Below are 22,103 nucleotides of genomic sequence, written 5' to 3'. Positions count from 1 at the left end.
CAGAAAAGCTGAAATGCGTTTTTGTCTCAGTCTGACGTTGGCTGTCTAGGCTGCATCAGAGCACTGTGATTGATGGGCCGCTCTCACCTTTCTTTCTCCCTCTCACTCTCTCTATCCGTCTCATTCCCCCATAATAACACTGGTGTCTTCATACTCATCTGTTCATCCCAAACCAGAGGAGCAGAGGATCAACTCTCCTCTCATCAGTCTGAAACCTGCCTGATAACGAGCTCCCACCCTCACTCATTATCATATCAGAGCAATGAGACATGACCGGCTCAGGCATTTTAACACTAGTCCTCCATGTTGTGCTTCAGCTAAATGTTCACAAAGCAAATCTGATTTCGGACTAGGTGTTTGAGAAGCGTGAAATTGTTCCCTATTAATAGCTAAAGCTGTTAAAAGAACATCTAGTTTTGTTTTTTTTTTTTAAAATACAATTCTTTCTCCATCTTGGCAGCTTTCCAGGCAATTCCTGCAATATTGATTTCAATATTTTAAGCATTCAGGATAGTGAGTGCACGGCAAACAAAGGCAGACTTTGTGAATATTGACAGCCATACTTTTTATTCTAACCTTGTACTTTTGTGTTGGCAGCCTCTCAGCAGTTCACATGTCAACTGTCTCTCTCACACTCTTTTTTTTTTTTTTTTTGTTTTTTTTTGCTCTTGTTCCCTAAACCCCTCCCCCCCCATTGTTATTATACCCTTTCCTACTTTATATATATATATATATATATATATATATATATATATATATATACATACATATATATATATATATATATATATATATATATATATATATATATATATATATATATACATACTTATTTATTTATTCCCACCACTCTCTATGTTAATATTTCTTATTTCTTTATACCATTCTGTTGCTTTTATCCTTTCTCCATTTTTTTTTAAAGTAGTCAGATGGTGTTTTGGGTTTTGATAATAATGATTTAATCTCACTGAGTAGTAGGCTTTGATTATTAAAGGAAACAAAACAGAAAAATAACACAAAAAAGCTGGTGCACTTGCTTTTGAGCAGAGCTGGAATAATTCACAGCAATTTGTCTGCAGCCTCGATCAAGTATCCTACAATCTTGTGCTTTCTCTTTGTTTCTCTTTGCTTGATCTAGACGGATGCTGTGGGCTTTCAGGTGTGTGCGTATGGATGGCACCACAACACAGCGATAACAATGGACAGTTTGTGATAAGGATTGGCTGTTTTCGATCCATCATTGTGAGAAGTGCTGGAGCCTCGTTGTGTTGTGATTAACCAGCCTGCTCCAAGAAAATGAAGGAGACTATGGAGTTTCAGGATGAAGTTGACAAAAGATTGCTAAATTGAAATAACAATATAAAAACCAGTCCCATTTATCTTAAGTGTCTTTAATATTAAATGTTAAAATGTTAACATATTAATCAGTTATTGATCTTAAGGGTAATAGATACAAATTTCAACACAAGAAATGTGGTGTTAAGAAAGATGATTGATTCAGTACAAATTAAAAACATAGTAAAGACATTTAATATAATGTGATTTCATACAAACTCTAATATAAATGCATTTTATTCATTGAATACAGACTAGTAGAGTTTTCATAGTTAAATAGATTGTAATGTAGAGTTCATTGTGTGCCATATTATATCAATATTACCTCAATTTATACGCTTCTAAAATGAGCGATGATGTGTTGTTGACACTTTCTGTTATATAATTGTGTTATATTTTATAATGAACAGTCCATGGATTAAACCAATAGGGGTATAAAAGGCATCACGCCAGCCTAAAGTTGATTATTTTCCTATAACAGCACATCCTAAAGCGTTTTATTTCTTTTCCTAATTCTAACACTTTTTATTTATTAAAGAATGACATCATACCTTGGTATACATTTATAGTTACATTAAATCATGTGGCTTGACCATGAAACAAGTTAGTTCCTGTTACTATTTACAGCTATAAACAGTTGTTACCGTACCAGCCGCTCTTTTATCTCCTGCTTTAGTAAGTTAATAAGACTAAAACATGCATCTTGCCATGTTACCATGAATCCAGAAACAGAACAACCTGAGGAATTCCAGATGTAGGAAAACTTAAATTAAACGAACCCCTCACAGAAAAAAATCTATTTAGCTAGTTGTCCTGAGACTCTATCATGACTAAACAAAATGGCAGAAATCCTGTCTAAGACATCACATATCAGCAGAAAAAAGCTGAAATCACCAGAGTGGTATTATAAACCTCCAGAGAGTCTTTGCTTAATACACAGTCCTCCGCTCCAGCTCACTTCGGCCATGCAATAATGAAACTGGCCCGTACCCATGGAGCTGGGCCAGTTTCATTATTACACTGCCACATTCACCTACTCCTTGTATTTATTTTTAACAGAGAGGAAGAGAAAAAAAAAAGATAAAAGTACCACAGGGATCTGAATATATATCTATTTGACCATCTCAGTAACCTTTGCTTTATTGGACTGCTCTCTAAAGAAGTGCAGTTTTGAAATGGGCTTTTGCTGATGTGAAGTCCCCGTGGTCCGCTGCGGCACTCCGGCTCTGAGGAGGAAAAGCGCGACTACCGAAACGAGCTGCGTGAAACTCACAGGCTTCTCTACGGATTCCATTTGATCTGCATTATTCATTATATTAATGACCCCATTAAGATGCTGAAGCTGATGACTATATCAGTGCACAGCCGTGTGGGTGTGTGGAGGAGGTTGTGTTTTGTAAAGCTTATCTTTTTGTTAATAGACACAATATGGAAGAGGAGGATAGGAGAACAAAAAAGTGAGGCTGAAAACAAGGCATGGGAAATATCCTGTTAATAAAAAAAAAAAAAAAAAAAGCAGATTTCCTCTTTGTGTTGGTTGTATTTTTACATTGTCTTAATGCCAACTGCAGATGCTCACTATGCTTTCTATGCTCGTGGCTGTTGATGGAACAAACGTGTGTTCATTGCATATGTTAATTCTGTCTTTCTGTCATTCTCTCAGCTCTCACTCTCTCAGCTGGCTGTGGCTTCTCACTACCCAACTCTGAGCCACACGACGGGGTCGCCATGGCAACAGCAGCTTCCCGCTCCACTCGCTCTCTCCCCGATGGCGTCGGCCCACCAGCTGTCACACGTCGTAAGATTTCCTCCCACACACTCATGCACCAACACACAAAACATACATAAAAAGTACAAAGTATACACTAACAGTCATACACAAACATGCACAAAGGTGATTTGTTGCACCATAGCACCACATACATGTACTAAAAGGCTAAACATACTTACACACCCACATTAGTATATACAAGTACATATCTTGGCATAGAACAATGCTACACTAATATTCTTTCTATTCCACACACAAACATGCACACACACGCAGATAGGCTCAGATGTATAGGCGGATCTATACCAAAGTAGATTGTCGTCATTATTATTTTCCGTTGCCTCGTTCTTTTCTTCGCTCTCTTGCTCCCCTTTTATGGAGATATGACTTCCTGTCTTCTCCCACGTTTAATGCGGATCATGAGACTGTCAGACAGCCGCTTTTCAGAAATCTTGAGCTAATGAGACCCCTAATGAGCAATGCAAAGGTGGCGAAGACAAGGCAAAAGTCCCTGAGATGCCATGAGGAGAAACTTTTAGTTAAACCAAAACCTCAAACTTTCAATATCAGGATTAAAACGGACTGAGAACGTTTTTGGATGATACAGAGAATGTATAAGAAGTAGCACCCATTGATTAGGGGATGTTGGACGTACAGGGTTCCTTGGGAGGAAATGGTGCCAACTGCAGACGTAAACATAACTGTTGTGTGATTGGGGAGACTCGGCTAGAAGCCAAGAGTTGGCAATGACTAAAATTGGGCAAAAGATTAAGCAAACTGCAAAGAGAAAAGAAAAAAGAAATCTGAGTTCATACTGAAATATGAAACAAAAGTAATGCAAGCAGCTTAAGCGTGCATTTATTATCACCATGTTTTCTTTCAGAAAACTGTTAAAGCCTGCACAGCAAAGTCTCTAGTTTTCAAATAACACCTAGAGTGCGAAATTCGTTCCTGCAGTGTTTAATTCATGCTCTGCAATGCTGTTTTACCTCTGATAGTAATGAAATTATGTTTGGGTCCAGCTAGATTTATGACCATTGTACGTCTTCATCTAAGACAGCAGGTGTTTGACACTAGGGGTTGTGCTGAGTATGGTACTTCAATTCTAACTGGAAAAAAAAGGTTCAATAATTTTTTCACTTTATATCACTATTACTCACTGTGAGTAAGTAAAGAAACACAACAGAGAGTAATGTTATAAGACGGTAATCTATGATGGGGCGGAGTGATGTGGCCTGAAGTGACGCACAACTATTCTTATAACCCTGAGGTTGATTATTTACCAATAACTGCACATTCTGAAGTGTTTTATTCCTCTTATACCACAGCAGTTTGCCAATACCAGTGTTTTTTTCATTTAATAAATAACAACACATCATACTTTTTATCCCTTTATTGTTGCATTCCATGTGAAATGTCGGTGAAACAAGCTAGTTCCTGCTAATAATAAACAGCTGTTCCCTCACTGTCCTTTTTTCACTCTCTTGAAGTTAATAAGATAAAAAAAAATGCAGCCTGTCATGTCACCTCATGAAAGCTCAAAACCCTTGTCATGAAGATTTTCCCATGTCAGAAAATGTAAAAGAACAGAGTTTTTAAAATCCTTTAATGTGCAGCATCCCTGTGTTACTATAAAAACAATAGCATATCAGAACGAGCTCTTTAACTTAAGCCTGTGGTTTGCCTTGCTGTCAGAGCCTTGCTGTTATATAGAAAATTAATCACCGTCTTCTGACAAAATAGATTCAAGAATTCAGCTGTGCTTTGGTATAAATGTGCTTTACTTGAAAGATTCACATAGATTCACACACCAAGTTTTCTTTGACATATTGTATCAGTTGTTTAGTTATGATCAAAGTAAAGCTTATGCACACATGCCGAGGACATGGTTATAGAACTCTGCATGTCTTACGTCAATAACGGAGTGTTTAACAACCAAGCTTCAACCTTTAAAAGAGACTCAGTGTAAGTTTCCCAGCATTATATATGAAGTTTTTACTCTGCTGACTTGTGTTACTTTAGCTTCCTTTACCAAGCTGCTGCCACACATTGAGTGCAATACACTCCAAAGATCTGTAACCCTGTAGCTGACCTGTTTTTTACAGTCTGCCAAGTCATGTGATGGTCTTTTACATGGTCTTTTACACTCTCTATTTTTCTATTTTTCTTACTCTCCTGCAATTTTCTCTTTCTTTCTCTCTCTCTCTCTCTCTCTCTCTCTCTTCATCCAGTTCTCTCATCATCTCTTTCCATCTACCATTTTACTCTCATTTATTTAAGGAGCTTAATTTGCAAAAGGTAACATTACAAAACTCCCTCAATTACCTTTAATGGTGATGGACATTAAAGGAAAGGAAAGAGAAATGCTTCTCTCTGTATTATAACGGTCAGTGCGCTGTTCATGCGGGTCCGTGGAGTGAGTTTACAAGCTGTCCGCAGGGCTCAGTGTATCTTTGAGACCAATTATCGTGAGCTGTCTGGATCAAAGACAGTATAGGGGAAAAGGCTTCTCAGTTATGCTGCCTGCAGTGCTGTGTTGAGTCGTACCAGAAATTCGAGGCCAGTCTTTAGCTGTACAACTTTCAGGCGTGATGGTGTAGGATGTATCTGATAGGGATGTAAACCTCGGGCTTCCACATGCTTCTAACTTATTTTGATTCTTACGGCAACGATTTGATATTTGACGACGCCTCTGAACCTGCTATGATATGATATAACACGATTTTGATTCTTAAGACAACAATTTGATATTTGATGATACTGCGGAATTTGCTATGATACCATTCAATAGTAGCCTCTAACTGATATGTGACCAACTTTGGTCAGAATCTGGGGTTGCTGACGTAGAGAATGATTCAATTTATTGTCAGAGTTACAGACAAATCACCTTGCTAGCCTATGTACACATAATACAAATTATTTTTACACACCAGTTGTCTGTCCTTTTTCGCTAATAATCAATTTATGATTGTTGCCTCACTTCAGTCATTGCCTTTTAAATCAATGCATCAGTTCAAACATCTGATCATTACATCCCTAGTATCTGAGTTGACATATAGGTATGATGTGTGTTTTCAAAAATATTCCACCAATTCAACCTGACAGTTCTGATTGTGAATTATTATGGATACCACTTGAACTTTAACAAGACTGTCAGGGTGATTCACAGCAACTCAGGAACATCGTGTTTTAGAGTATATTTTCCTCCCCTGACTCAGTAATGATTTTGGTTTTTATATTTAACCAAAATATCCTATATTCTGTTGGGAAATGATTGTAAACCGAAAAAGAGAATAATTGTAGCTTAGTTCACAGCTGTCTTTGGTAAAAAAAATAAATGCAGGAAAACAATAAATACACTGTATGGAAGTTGAAATACATTTTCTTTTTTAAGCATTTTTTTGTCTACTGATACTATTTTCCAATATTTTTGCATACTGAAAGGTTTTTACAGGGTTTTTATAAATACTACTCCAGTTTTTCCAAAAATTTTGCATGTAAACCTGATCAAAACTAAATATTGTAATATTGTGATGTATATGGTGTAAAGATATTTTCACATCTGCAAGTATTATGATGGGATAGTTTTGCCTGTCAGGTGGCAGGACAGTAATAGATATGGTGTTAACAAACTTTGGTAATTGGTTTATTATTCAGTTATTCATTTTAAAGCTGTAACTACTATGAATTATGCAGTGCTGTGACAGCAGGAGGAAATATCTGTAATTAGATGTAAAGCCGTGTTAAAAGTGGATATATTTGTTGAAGAATATTTAAATATTTGCTGCTCTGGTTGGTCAGTATATCTGTGTGTGTGTGTGTGTGTGTGTGTGTGTGTGTGTGTGTAGCCTCATAGTAGTCAGCAAGGGTCACACACTTCTACGCACTCTTAGACCCATGCACCTTGGGGTTTTGAAGAAGTACACACACAAACACACTTCTGGTTTGCTTTATAAATAAATTACTTATTCACTTACACACACTCATACAGGATGCTGCTGCTGTTGTTTGTGGAGAGGTAGAGCAAAAGGTTTTAGACCTGTACTCTCAGCTTGGAGCTCTTCTGTTTACTTCTGCACTTCTGGAACTTTTCCGCTGGCCTTTGTACTTCTGAAAGCCCTTCTGGACATGATGCAGACCTTTTTAATAATCACTGTTTTTGCACATTACACATCTGAAACAAAATATGTGTTGCTCTGCAATTTTCTAGAATAGTTTTATACATTAATATTATTACTTACTCTGCACAATCTGATGTGGTTTTAATGTGTCTGTTTTGAACTCTGTGTGTGTGTGTGTGTGTGTATCAGGTACATCCTGCTGTAGGCATAGCACACCTAGAAGTCAGTGCGATGGAGAGAGAGGGAATGAGGGATGCCCCAGAGGAAGAGTGTGATCTACACGAACTGACCTTCACCCCTGTCCATGCTCCTGTCATCACGCTGGGAACACACACAACCAGGTTTGTATCACACATGCGCACACACACACACAAAACATCCTACTGCTGAAGTTTAATCTGTCTTTCTCTCTGTTTATACTTCAAAACTTTGGAAATCATTGCATTTAATAATACAAAATCCATTCTGCTGTAGTTCCGTACAGAGAATTATTCTAATACAATGCCAGTGTTGTGCAGCTTAATGTATTTCATATTATTTGTAAGGAAAAAAAAAAAACATTTTGATTTGTTCAGAATGAGGTTTGGCACTGTCAAAGAGTCCAAATTGCCTCAGAAATCTGTATAGCAATAACATAACATAACATTCATTTCCAGAACACTTCATATTTTGAAAATGATTTTAAAATCTCAAGGCAGATATTTGAAAGAGAAATTACTGCACATAGATAATTGCATTTCATTGTTAAGAGCTTACTGTTTTTCCAGAATACTTGAAAAATACTAAATAAAGACATAGAATGTATGGTGAGACAGGGCACAACTGTGTAAACTTATGTGCTTTTTTGGGGGCGAATCCAAGAATCATAATCCATAGTCCATAAAGGGGGTCAAAACACATTCAGACAAAGTTAAACAAGGATAATCTATAATCAAAAACTAGGAAAATAATCAAAGGTCAAAACCAGAACAATACAGAACTAGAAAACATGGAAATGGAGGCTCGGAGGTTGACGCACAGAGTGCAAATGCAGAAACTAATTACCTCTAGACATAGAACAGGTGAACACAATCAGGCAACAAAGCAATGACAGGGGTGGAAACATGACTAAAACAAAAACTAAAACAAACACAGAGCATTCATCTCCTAGATTATTCTAATTATTCTAACACATTTTATATATATTTTCTACATAGTATATTCCAAACTTCCAAGTGTATATATGGATGTATGTTTGTGTGAAACATTTTTGCTCTATATAGACTCAAATACCTCTAGTTCACAGCACATGGGATCTTAACATAGTTCACATTACTCTGGACAATAACCTGCGTCAAACAGAGAAGTGTGCTGAATTTTATAGATGTAATAGGATTTTTTTTTTCTTTTTTAACTTTATTGTGAAAGCAGTTGAACATAGTGTGTCTTCCTCAGGATACTCCTGCACGTCTGTTTCATCACTGGCTTATATATAAAATCTATACATTGCTAGGTCTCTGAGCAGGCACGCAAATCTAACATTGTGTTCTTTTCCGTAGCTTTTTGTACACTTTCTTAAAGGTCATTTAGTACTAGAAATACATTCCTGTCTTTAGAAGCACTGTGTTCAAAACAAGGCGTGAGGAAATATGACTCTAATAAGTAGTCTGGGTTATTAATGCTTAACTTTGCAGAAAATTGTAGTGATCTACATGTTGTATTATTTCCCACTTTGTATATAGCAAATTAAAAACCACTGATGGAAGAGTTGGCATAATGGCTTCAACCCAATAATTATATACAGCGAGTCCAGGAAATGATGCTATTGATCACTGCATGCTTATTATACTGTTGACACGAACTCACTCATGCTCTTACACTAATGCACTGCTATTGAGCTGAAAGTCATAGTGTGTCTGTGTGTGTGTGTGTGTCTGTGTGTGTGTGGGGGGGTGTTTTGCGCTGTAGTAGTACTTAGATTACTGCTGGAGGCTGTGCATGCTATTCACACTGCTGCTGTATGCAAGCATGGCACATTCATCTGTATTCAGCAACTGCACTGGCAAACGAAGCTCACTTCTATAAAAAATTCACTATCATAAATCTCATATAGAGCTTATTGCACACTATCACTGCAGCCAAAGGCAGTGTTTTACTCTTTCTCCAGCTCTCTGGATCATTCTTTTTTTTTTAAAAGAAAAAAAGGCAGTTATCAGTTGCTTGTGTGGAGGATTTAATTTGAACTGAGCCCTAAAGAGTCATTTCTACATGCAATTCTAAAAGAGCTTCAGAAGAAAATTGTCTGAGATCCTATATACTAACTACTGAATTTCTACATGCTGACATACCGAAGTGTAATGCTGTACAACTGCTTGACTAACGTAGTACTGTATGTCCCAAATGCTACTGCTACTGTTATTATTATATTTACTATATTCACTATATTTGTCATTTTTATACCAGCAGGATCTTTTTCCTCTCGCTCTTGGTTGTTTGTTGCTATTGGTCATTCCTTTCTTGAGTTACTACTGGTTGCCACGATTTCTCTATTAATGCCTGGTTATGGCTGCACAAACTACAAAGATAACAACACAATCTGTGCAAAGCCATGCATCTGACTACAAAACACTATTTTTTTTTTTAAATTCTGGAGGGATAAACTGAGTCTTTGAAACTAGTTTCAAACTGAGCCAAAACAATATTTGCTATTAGAAATCGCAAATATTATAAATCGCTATTATAATTAGCTGGTAAAGAGGTGTGACTAGATACAAATAACGAATAACAAATAAACAAAGTAAAAAATCCATGAGTTTTTGTGTGGCCCAGCCCACTTCATATTGTCAATTATCACTTCAGTCATGTTTCTGTAAATGGCCAGGTCTCACTGAAAAGGACCTCTAGACGCTTTGTTGTATTCTACTTCTGCTGGTATGATTTGGTGCTGTCTGAATTGCAGTTAGTAATGAAAACATTGATAAGTCTTGTGTTGAAACTACTTACCCTAGGTTCACACTACCAAGTGAAAAGTCACTCGTGTTACGTGGAGTTGTGGGCATGTAGCAGCCGCTACTGTTGTCATTTGTGGCTGTGCTCTGGTGACCATGTTTTGTTGTTGTTGTTTAGTTCCAATGAAAAATGGTACTAGCTACATATGGTTTCTAAAGCTAAATAAATAATGCATCAATCAGTTTAAAAACTGTTGGTTGTTTGTTTTACGTGTTACCTGATAGACTTCAGAGTAGTTTTGTTGGAAGCAAAGCAGGCTAACCATACTAGCTATACACACTCTCCAGAGTCACCAACAATCTCTTCCTTCCAAGCTTTATTTTTTTCTTTGTAATGTCTTTAGACATATTTACTGAGAGCTAGTATGCGACAGGAAAAGATGAAACCATGGTTGGATGTTTTTCTTCAGTTTTTGTGCATCAAACAGTAAATGGGAGCTAATTGCAGGTAAGAACTAAAGTTGTGGTTGGGGAATTGTAGAAAGGTCGGACCACATACGCCATAGGATTGATTTGAGCTAATCATTTTGATTTGCTGCTGTTTCGCACTGAGGACGGAGCCAGTTTCTGGGCCAGAAAAATGTAAAGAAAGCCTGGAATGAGGAAACAAATCAAATCCATTCCGCGCCAATGTTGTGACTCTAAATTTTTATCTTTGAATTTGTAGCATTATGACAGGTCTGTAAACACTTTTAAGCATTATAAACTGCATCTGTAAACAGACTAGAAGATCCACCCCAATGACTCACTGATACATTTCAAGGCTTCAGAGCATAGGTTAAGTGCTACAGTTATCTGTGGAGGAAGATATAGGAAGATTGGCATTTAACCGCAAACAAAATCTGACTCAGTGCAAAATATTGCAATTTTTTTTCTCCCCAAATGTTGTAGTTTGTTCTATAACATGTACCATTGTTTTTTTTGTTTCATTAGTAGTCCACATTATTCCTGTTCTCAGTGCTCTGTTTCAGACTGTCAGCTCTGAATGCTCCATTGCCGCTATTGATGGTGAAAGTTTATTCTGTTCTGGTCCTTTGGGTATTTGCAATATATTTTGCTTGCTTGTTTATGATGCATCGTGTAGCTCTAGCTCCACAGCATGGTGTCCCGGCCAGCGGCATTGCAGGCTTGTGGGTGGTGTGATGGCATTAGCCATCAATCACTTTGCTTGACAAAACACATTATTATTTTAAAAGGATGACTATTCATATCCAGTCATCTTGAGTACTGAGTGGGATACAGTTTTACTTTGAAATTATGTGCAGTGAGACAGATGGGGGTAATTCAGAATCCATGCCCATGCCTGCTCTGGATTTTTATTTATTCATTTATTGGAGGTTTCTGAACCACTTTGCTTTCCTGCATGGGAGTTTTCCACACATAGCTGACACACTCATCTGACTTCTGGAAATCAAAGCTCTCACATGCAGGAGGAGTCTGATCATTATTTGAATGGAGACAGATTAGAAGCAGAGAGATGTTCTGGCCCTCGGGCTGTTTTCTTTACTCTCATGGGCCTCTCTTGGGCTTCTTCATGCTCACTTAAGTGCTGTGCTTGAGATTTTGAGGAGCTGTTATCTTGGACTTGTGCTCGGATTGCAGTACAGGGATGCAGATATACTGTAAAATTTTTTTAGCAACTGGCCTGTGAATTTAAGTGCATGCATACTGAATTCTCAATATGATGGTATTACACAGTATCATGGAAGACTTATGGATGCTTATTGATCAATTTGGAATTTGAATTTGCTATCTGATTAGAACATTACTAGAATTACCAGAACATTAAACATACAATCCCCCTGAAAGTGTTAGAACAACAAGGCCAATTCTTTTGTTTTTGCTATACACTGAATACATTCATCTTTTGATCTCAACCTCGAATGTCTCTGTCAGTATATAGCAAAAACAAAATAATTAGCCTTGCCTTTCCAATACTTTCAGAGGGGACTGTATGTGCAATTACATTCACCATATGGCACACACTGGAACTAGTACCTTTTCCTACAGCTCCATTCATATGAAATAGGGGGAAAACAAAAATCCAGCCTTGTGTGTGTACGAGACGTGTATAGAAGTGTTCACAGTCGCTCTCCTCCCCCCTCAGCTCCAGCAGGACGGGTTCTCGAGGATTCCTCGCTCATCTCTTCTCCTCCCGCTTCCCTGAAATCCGTGATGACCTCAACCAAGTGGCTGAGCTTCTCGATCCTGATGAGCCTGTGAACTTTGACCCTCACAGAGAAGAGGCAGATCCACTGCAAGCCAATACACTCCTCCTTCAGTTCCTGGCTTTTACCAGGTACTTATATATTGATGTATTTAAACTACATGAAATGTACATGGCGTTGTGAAAATTATATTTCAAAATGTTTCAGAAGTATACTGAGAATGTAATAGTTTTGAGCAGGTAACAATGGTAATGTTAAAAGTTGCAAAGTAAAGTATTGGAGATCTGAGATAGAAAGCAATGATAATTCTTTCTAAATGTCTTATTTCACATCAGTGGTATGATTTGCCATTTTACTTGTGAAAGAAGACAGAAATAGAGTTTCTGTCTCTCCCTATGAAGCGTGTGACACTTTGATTAAGTTGTCCGTTTGACATACAGATACAGATTCATCACTCACCTGCCTGCTGAAGCCAAAACCAAAATGCCAACCAGGAAAAAAATCCCCTCGGGCTCATATATTTAGGACATGATGCTAATATTATCGCACACACTCACCGATTTTTTTTTTAATGTTAACAGGTAGGGATGCATCAGTATCAATACTGCTATCAGGTATTGGTCTGATACCATGTGCAATTACTCAAAATGCTCCAATACCAACATCCAATACCACATGATAGTATCTGACACAAGCCTAGTGTACGCTGTCACACTAATGAATAGACAAGATGAAATAACAGTGATCTAGATATATTTCACATCTAATGATAACAATCCGAGAAAATCAGACTGCAAACTGTGTTCTGAAAAAATATCAAGAGGAGGAACTACAGCATCTTCTAACAATACAAGAAAGCCGATAAAGCATATTTAAGGCTTTTAAAGAGAATCTTTCGTTCAGATTGCGTGGACAGTTGGAGTTATTGACAATGAGGGATTCTGACGCAATGAGAAAAAGAAACATACTTTACTTATAGCTGTACAGAGGCACTTTTCTGAAGTGAAGCAAAACTCACTCTTCTCCACTGCAATCCTGCTGTATCCAAGGTAACTAATGTAGCTAGCTAATGCCATTCAAATAAACTAGCTTTTAACTAGCTAACGTTATAAAGAATGAGCCTAATTATGTTAACATTTTTCACCATTTAATTCAGATACACATAAACAGAGCTAAATAAAATGTTATTTAACATCCCTGATACGGGGTGGCTCGTATAAATTGGCTAGTGTCTTTCAAGGATTAAAAAAATAACAATATAAGGTTTCATTTTTGGTATCCACATCATCTTATTTGTGGTTACCTCATATTTTTAAGAGTATTATTTTGGATATTTTTCCAACTGAGTGCAACAGCCCCACCAGCATGTATAAAAAAAAAAAAAAACACACACACACACAGTGGTATGAAGCGAACAAGAAAAACTATTAGATATTAGAAAAGCTAGTGCTTGTACTTGGTCTAAAATAAATGGATAATCGATGCATCTCTTTTAACAGGCTTACTGGTCTGGACGAGACTCATGTCTGTTCTTTCCTCTCGAGGCCTTCTTCTTGCATTATCACCAGCAATATTAAATTAGCATCTTAGTCTTTGTCGCATTTTGCGTGACTATACTTGTCTAGAATAGTGAGACTAGTTTACAGAAATTATTTAAATATATATTTGAAGGAAAATACGTACTATCTCACTCACAGAATGTTCTTTCACATGGCTGATCATTTTTGCATTAGTACAGGATGAATTTCTCTACACAAGGCAATATTGCTGCATGCTGCGTGTACATCCCTGATTACTGGTATTAGTCTTTACAGTAGAGAGCAGGACAATGCAGTGCAGGCAATATTTGTGCACTGTATTATTTTGCAATCAATGAACGTGACTGTATGTTCGTTTTTTAAGCTTGATGCTTAAGCTATTTTTATCCTTAAAGCATCCATGAAATGCGGGAACAACATGGAGGAAGCTGTACAACTGCACAGCTGCATAACTGATCCATGTTTTTGTGCTGTGGTGTCTGGCACCAAGACGTTAGCTGCAGATTCTTTAAGTCCTGGAAGTTACAAGGTGGGGCCTCCATGGTTTGGACTTGTTTGTCCAGCAAATCTCACAGATGCTCGATCAGATTGAGATCTGGGGCATTTGGAGGACAAGTCAACACCTTGAACTCTCTGTCATGTTCCTCAAACCATTCCTGAACAATTTTTGCAGTTTGGCAGGGCGCATTATCCTGCTGAAAGAGGCTGCTGCCATTAGGGTATACAGTTGCCATGAAGCGGAGTACTTGGTCTGCAGCAATGTTTAGGTAGGTGGTACATGTCAAAATAACATCCACATGAATGCCAGGACCCAAGGTTTCCCAGCAGAACATTGCCAAGAGCATCACACTGCTTCTGCCGGCTTGCCTTCTTCCCATAGTGCATCCTGGTGCCATCTCTTCGCCAGGTAAGTGACACACGCGCACCCGGCCGTCCACACGTAAAAGAAAACATGATTCATCAGACCAAGCCACCTTCTTCCATTGCTCACTGGTCCAGTTCTGATGCTCACATGCCCACTGTAGGAGCTTTCGGCAGTGGTCAGCATGGGCACTCTGACCGGTCTGCGGCTACGCAGCTCCATATGCAGCAAGCTGTGATGCAGTGTGTGTTCTGACCCTTTTCTCTCATAGCCAGCATTAACTTTTTCAGCAATTTGTGCTACAGTAGCTGTAGGATCTGTGGGATGGGACCAGACGGGCTAGCCTTCACTCCCCACTCACATCAGTGATCCTTGGGTGCCCATGATCCTGTTGCTGGTTCACTGGTTGTCCTTCTTTCCTTGGACCACTTTTGGTAGGTACTAACCACTGCATACCAGGAACACCCCACAAGACCTGCCGTTTTGGAGATGCTCTGACTCAGTCTTCTAGCCATCACAATTTGGCTGTTGTCAAAGTCACTCAGATCCTTACGCATTTACCAACCAGCATCAATTTTAGTCCAGAACTGGTGTTTCAAAAGATATTCTGGCTTTATATGCATCAACGCACATGTATTACATTGTTATTACATATTTATTACATTGTTATTACATTACTTGGGCTGAAAGTATAGCTAGGACATGCTGGAGCTTTACTTAAAGCTACAATTTAGGACTAGTCTCCAGTGGGTCTGGTAGAGAAATAAAATATTCACAACTTCAAATTTCAGAGAGTGTGACAAGCTTTTTCCATTCCCTAACACTCACAGTGTAAGTCTCAAGCTCTCAACGCTCAGCTGGCATGGCAGGCTGTTTTTAGCCATTGATTGTCGTTCTCTTACTAACAAACACATCATCCTCTCAGCTTGTACAGTAAAAGGGACATGAGCAGAGTTAGTGTGTTAACATTGTCTCTGTAACCCACAACTTTTTTTTTTAACTAAAACTGCTAAAATATCACAAATGCACAGTACTTCCCTGATATCAGAGAAATGAGAAAGTGATGTATGAGCTTATGCCCTTCTTTCTCTTATGTTATCATGTCTTTAGCCTTTTTTCAGCAGTATGAGAAAGGAAAGAGAGGGGCATTATTTGGTTTATTGCACTTCTCTGTGCTTTGTGAAAACAGATAAGCCTGGGGTAGAGTTTCACAATCTTTCTTTTTTCTTCTTTTTTTTGTTAGCCATCTATAATAGACTATACAAACCCTCAACGGTTTGAGAGTTAGATCTTATAGCCATGCATGATGCTGTGGGACTTTTTTATATTTCCTGGATCGATAGAAAGGACATTTATACAAGGTAAAACATAAATCCAATGTTTTTCCTACAGCAGCATGCATTCCGTGAGGAGAAATGACACACCCGCCTTCACACGTACACTCTAATTACCTAATTAGATTTGAAAGTGATTTTTATTGTTTGTTTATTTTAATAAGCTATCCCCTAGGCCTTTATGCACTTTTTTTCCCCTCACACACATGCATCTCTCACTGACACTATGTATACGGACGTTATTCATTCTGCCTCTATATCTGTGTTTCTTGTATTCAAATTAGTACAAATGTCTGCTAGGGTATTTGGCTATATTTGTTTCCTCTGTAATGTGTGGAGGAACAGATAGTACAGAATTTCACTTTGTGCTGCAATCACATTTTCTCTATTGAGTAGCATTACCTTAAAGGATATGCGTAGCTTTGCCTTACCCTGGGCATTCTTACTTAGGTTAGGAACCCACAGTTTATTACAGGAACCCACTGTTTATTACAACTCAGATCTCCACATAGTGTGTAATTTCTGCTTTTTGTCCAGACTATGAAGCATGTAAACATGTTTTCAGGATGAAGAGGTAAGGAATAAAACATAACAGCACATTTCAAAGTGTTTTATTATTCTTATACCCCAGCAATTAACCAATGATTATTTATACTTATTTATTAAATAAAGGCACACCATACTTTTTTTTTTTTATTCTTTTGTAGTACAGGGTGTCCCAAAAGTCTCCATACCTAGGGGACTATGTTTGCCAGCACCACGTCGGTTGTGCCTTCGTCAGTGGATGTTTGTGGATATCCACTTTTCATTTGGTCCGCCACACTTCCAGTCTTTCTGAATTTGTTAATAAGTTTGGCAACAGTGTGGTGTGTGATGTGCTCGCCATGTTTCCTGTTAAAGTCCATCGCAACCTTGCGACAGCTTCCCGATCCAGCCATGAGAATGATTTCAATACGTTCTTCTTTTGTCAAGAATAAGCGTGTCCATGAAACAAGCTTAGTTACTGTTATGACTCATGTTATAACACCTATAAATAGTTGTTCCTTCTCTTTTTATTCTCCCTTGAAGTTAATAAGACCAAAAAAAAGCTTGTCATGTAACTGAGAAAGCACAAAATTTTCTGAAAACTCCTGTGGCAGAAAAAAGTTAAAGGAACACCTTTACTTCTGACTGTTACAAAGCACTAACACTGGAGACTCCTTCCAAAAATGCTACAGTAAATAAAGTTTTCCTAACAGAAAACATATCCATATCATTGATTTATACCTTTTTCTTTGTTGAAAACGCCACATTTTTAGGTTTAGATTAATGTGGAACGATCACCATACAAGTTCCTGTTATGTTTGAATTATGTTACTATAGAAACGATAATTAAAGCATTACATGTGACAGACTGTGCTGTTATACGAAAATAACACATGTCGAGGTGGTGATAACACCCTAAAGTGTATCGTGTTCGTTTAGCAGCACGGTCCGAAGTGCGTCATTCCGCTTTTAACACAATGATTTGCTAGTGATTACAATGTTTAATTTATTAATGAACACACCATGTTTTTGTTTTTTTTTAATGGTTTATAGTTAGACTTAATGTTGTTAAATGTAATTTGGAATGTCTGCAAGACAAATTAGTTCTGTCACCAGCATGTCCTTTTCTCTCTTTTTTTTTTTTTAACTTAATGAGACCAAAGCGCAGCTTGTCATTCTATAGAGAAACCGGAAAGCGTGACGCCTCTGATCTGTAGCCTCTCCCGTGCTGGGAAACTTTACAAAGCACCGTGACTGTTACAAAGCGACGTCACTCGAGACTCCTTCCATAAATATTACTTACACATCTCCTAACGTGAACTTCACCAAATCAATGATCATACGTTTTTCTTTGTTAATCAACGACAGTTTTTTTGTTTTTTATTTTTTTTTATAAATATTTTTATTATTGTGGAGCAATACAAATACAAATAGCTGTACAAATCCATGGTACTATAGAAACAATAACCTTAGGGCAAGCGCATTAATATTAACCTATCGTGTTACAGCCAGAGCCAGTGTGTGAGCTGTGTGGTTATGCAAAAATAACGCACGCCTTCGGACCAGTCAGTTTCAAGAATTCAGCCATGCTGTGATTTCATGTACTATGATGAGCACGTTAATATAAACCCGTGAGTTGCCTTGCAACTACACCTCTGTCAGAGCTGCTGCTATAGAAAATTAATCAACACCAGATTCAAGAATTCAGCATCACTGTGATATTATTAAGAATAAGAGAAGCTTGCTGTAAAGGAGATTGCTATAATGAATGAATCCAATCTGGTTGATTGGCTCAGAGGTCAACTCGCATTCGGCGTGAATAACATGTAAATTTCTGTGTTCTGAGGCAGTGTGTGTGTACGCATAAATGTGTGCGTGTGGTGATTGTGTTCAATTCTGGCTTTATCTAATGGTAAGTGATAGATTGCTAATCTTCCCACAGAAGGCAAAGAAAGCAATCATCCCTCCTTAATCTGTCTCTTTGTTCTAATTTATCCTGTCTAATAGAGAGATGCTCTTTAGCCCTCTTAGCTCAGAAATGTCACTGCAGTCATTGATTCATTTATTTTTCTCCACTTCTTTTATTTATATATTTATTTAGTCTTAGTATAAGCCAGGTGGAACGTTCAGGGCTGCAAGGCCATATGGCGATGAAAAGAACGCAAAGCTGAGTGAACATTAGTTATATAAAGTGCTGCTGGATCATAATGGACATAATTAATTTTCATTATGTTGAGTCATGTTTTGGGTAACAGATCCAGGGGGAAAAGCACACTTCAACAAATCACACCTAACTGTATTTATATTGATTTTTCTTTCTCAGGACAGCTAAAGGCCAAGGAGCAGTGCATTTGCAAAAAAACAATCCATCTTGTGTCCAGGAATTGCTGAGGCACCACATGGTTTAAACTTCCGTTATAATTTACTCACTCATTCTGACAGAATTATGAGATCATAAATATAATGTCAGACTGGAATGTGGGAATTTTAGTGACCTCCATAAAGGAAGGAATTTTTATTTGTGATGAAAGCCTCTGCACTTACAGTTATATAAATCATCACAGCTTCTGTTGAAGCCATTGACTATTAATACTTTTAGCTTCTCTGCCTTTCATTTACCATTCTAGTTCCATATTCACTTTCTTAAGGTTGATAAGACAGAAAAGTGTTACTAAGAATTGTTTCCAGTGGTGGAAAACCTACTGACTGTTACAAAATCCTTTCATAGTTTGGAGACATTTCCAAAAATGTTAAATATTGTGAAATGGCTGCTTAGAGAAATTTTCACCATATCAAGGATTATTAATGTTTCTTAAATAACAACAGATTTATTTTTATTTTTTTTCTCTATTTATTATCAGCCTTGAATTATGCGAACATTTGCATACAAGTCCCTTGGAATGAGTCATTTCTATAGAAACAGTAATGTATTAGAACAAGTGCATTAAATGGTATTAAATAAATTTGTTGAAAACGTATGTAATATAAACCTGTTATTTAAATTACAGAATTACTGCCAGTTAACTGGTTAAGTGCAGACTAAGTTAACAAGATTCTAATGTAGCACCTCGTGTTTATGACCTCAACAAAAAAATTCACCGAGTTAACCTTTGGTGAACACTTAGTTCTTGTATCAAAAGTAAAATTATTTTTTAGAGTCTAGATAGAACCTTTATTTTCTCTATATATGCTTGACATATTGTGCTATCTGGGGAGTTATATAATGGCTTTGCACTGCACTTCATTATTCAGCTTAGTAAAAATACTTCTGCTGTGTGTAGTACAGCAGACGATGATTTGGAAAAGTGTGCTATAGTTGCACCATCGAGGTGTGCTTCTTGAAAAGATTTATTTTGCAAAGTCAATAGGAAGTATGGGCTATTTTCTGTTTCTGGTTGCTGAACCTACTTATCCTCTGGGTAATGATAAACGCTTGTCCCAGGCACGAAGGATACTGATTGTCTACCCCTTTTTCAAGTTAAAAAACTATCTTCAAGTAGATAAAGTACCCTACATGGCCAAAAGTATGTGAACACCTGACTATCACACCCATATATGCTTGTTGAACATCCCATTCCAGATTTAGTCCCCCTTCACTGTCATGATAATCTCCACTCTTCTGGGAAGGCTTTCCACTAGATTTTGGAGTGTGGCTGTGGGGATTTGGGCTCATCCAGCTACAAGAGCATTAGTGAACTCAGACACTGATATTAGGTGAGGAGGCCTTTAGCGCAGTCGGTGTTCCAGCTCGAGGTCAGTGATCTGTGCAGACCACTTGAGTTTTTCCACTCCAACCTTAGCAAAGCATGTCATCATGGACCTCGCTTTGTGCAGTTCCAGTGAAGGGAAATTGTAAAGCTACAGCATATGAAGACATTCTATACAGTTTCGTGCATCCAACTTTGTGGCAACATATTTGCAAAGGCTTCCATATAGGTGTGATGGTCAGGTGTCCACAAACATTTGGGCATATAGTGTAACTGTGGAAAGAAAATGAAAGAAAATTTTATCATTTTGTATAGCTTCAGTTGTTTCTGCATTTAGCTCTAAATGTCATCTTTGCTTACCCAGAATTCCTTGTTCCCCAGGGTCCATCAGGCAGGTGTGAATATGGAATGGCCGAGCACGGTACATTTTACCTTTCAGCTGTACCGCTTCCCTCCTGTCACCACGCAGCGCCTCAAGCTTGTGGCATCTGAGGCCAGTTCGAGGCCTGATTACCCCTGCATTCTGTTTGTTACCAACAGGGACGGCAGCGTTGGATCAGGTGAGATCATCATCATCTTTCTATATCCACTTGGCATTATTTAACCCTCATGTTCTGCTCAGTACTTAGCAAATGATGAGTATTTACCCATACGATCTGTTCTGATTTTATAGCAAAAGTTATATTTTTTCCAGGACATAATCTATGCTAATCTCCATTCTTCACTGGATAATTAAGGGCTCTTAGCTTCAACTAAAAAAAAACTCTTTCTAATAGGGAAACACTCTGTTGTTGGGCTATATATAAAATCTTTAAGGCTTTCATTAGAGGAACAATTAAAAAAAAGTTGGAAAACATTAAGACCAGAACAAATTGAAGTTATGTCTGACAAAGATGGCATGCTTCCCAAACATAACAGGTTTTGCAAAATTGGATGCGGATTTGAGCATCTGGAAGCTGGCAGGTAACTGGTGCATTGTGCAACAAAATGAATGCATACGGTGGTAGTGGAACTGTTGTTATATATTATCTATATATAGTGCCTTGCATAAGTATTCACCCCTGTTGACCTTATCCACAGTTTGTGTTAAAACCAGGAATTGAAATGGATGTTTACATTTTGATTTGCTTAATATGTCTAATCTTTGAAGGTGGTTAATTAAAACAAAAATACAAAGGTCAATTAAAATCACATGATTGGCTGATTAGATAATTGCAAAAATGAGCAGCAGTATATGTATATATATATATATATATATATATATATATATATATATATATATATATATATATATATATATATATATATTCATGTAGTGGAATGGAACATGAAGCATAAGATGATGGTCACTGTAGTCCAGTTGGCAGTTAGTGGGTACCAGAACACAAAAACCTGGTGCTTCATATCAACAGAAGTCTCTCAAACCACCCGAAAACCCACAATAGTTCACTTCAAGGATTTCCCACACAAGCAATATTTCAGTAGAAATACTCTTTTTCTAAAGGTAAACAGCAGCAGTCGATGTGTCTGAGCTTTTATTTTTTAAAGATCACTCCTCACACACTGGACCTGCTGAATAGTGTGAAAAAAACTAAATTGGAATGACTCAGTGATGCTCTTGTTGTTAGTGAGACACCCAAGCTGGCACGGTGGGCTTGTTCTCCTGCCAGAAGCACTCATTAGCCTCTCTTCGTGTGTCCGCCATTTATTAGCGCTAACTGTGACCCACAACTCAACAAGGCTGCAATAAAACTC

The 22,103-nt window shown here is 37.7% G+C and overlaps 1 protein-coding gene across 2 annotated transcripts in view; it reads left to right on the top strand.

The window, feature by feature from the left end:
• Window positions 1-22,103, top strand: part of nphp4 (nephronophthisis 4) — a 184,089-nt gene that overhangs the window by 107,421 nt on the left and 54,565 nt on the right. For both annotated transcript variants that reach the window (XM_053236026.1, XM_053236027.1), the window contains 4 exons: window positions 2,999-3,133; window positions 7,417-7,568; window positions 12,322-12,513; window positions 20,730-20,908. In XM_053236026.1, the coding sequence (XP_053092001.1) occupies window positions 2,999-3,133; window positions 7,417-7,568; window positions 12,322-12,513; window positions 20,730-20,908 (658 nt within the window). The remainder of the gene's footprint in view (window positions 1-2,998; window positions 3,134-7,416; window positions 7,569-12,321; window positions 12,514-20,729; window positions 20,909-22,103) is intronic.

The sequence above is a fragment of the Pangasianodon hypophthalmus genome, chromosome 8 (genome assembly GCF_027358585.1).
Source record: "Pangasianodon hypophthalmus isolate fPanHyp1 chromosome 8, fPanHyp1.pri, whole genome shotgun sequence".
Taxonomy (NCBI): Eukaryota; Metazoa; Chordata; class Actinopteri; order Siluriformes; family Pangasiidae; genus Pangasianodon; species Pangasianodon hypophthalmus.
Note: the sequence above shows the minus strand (reverse complement) of the source record. Positions and strands in the feature narration are given on the sequence as shown.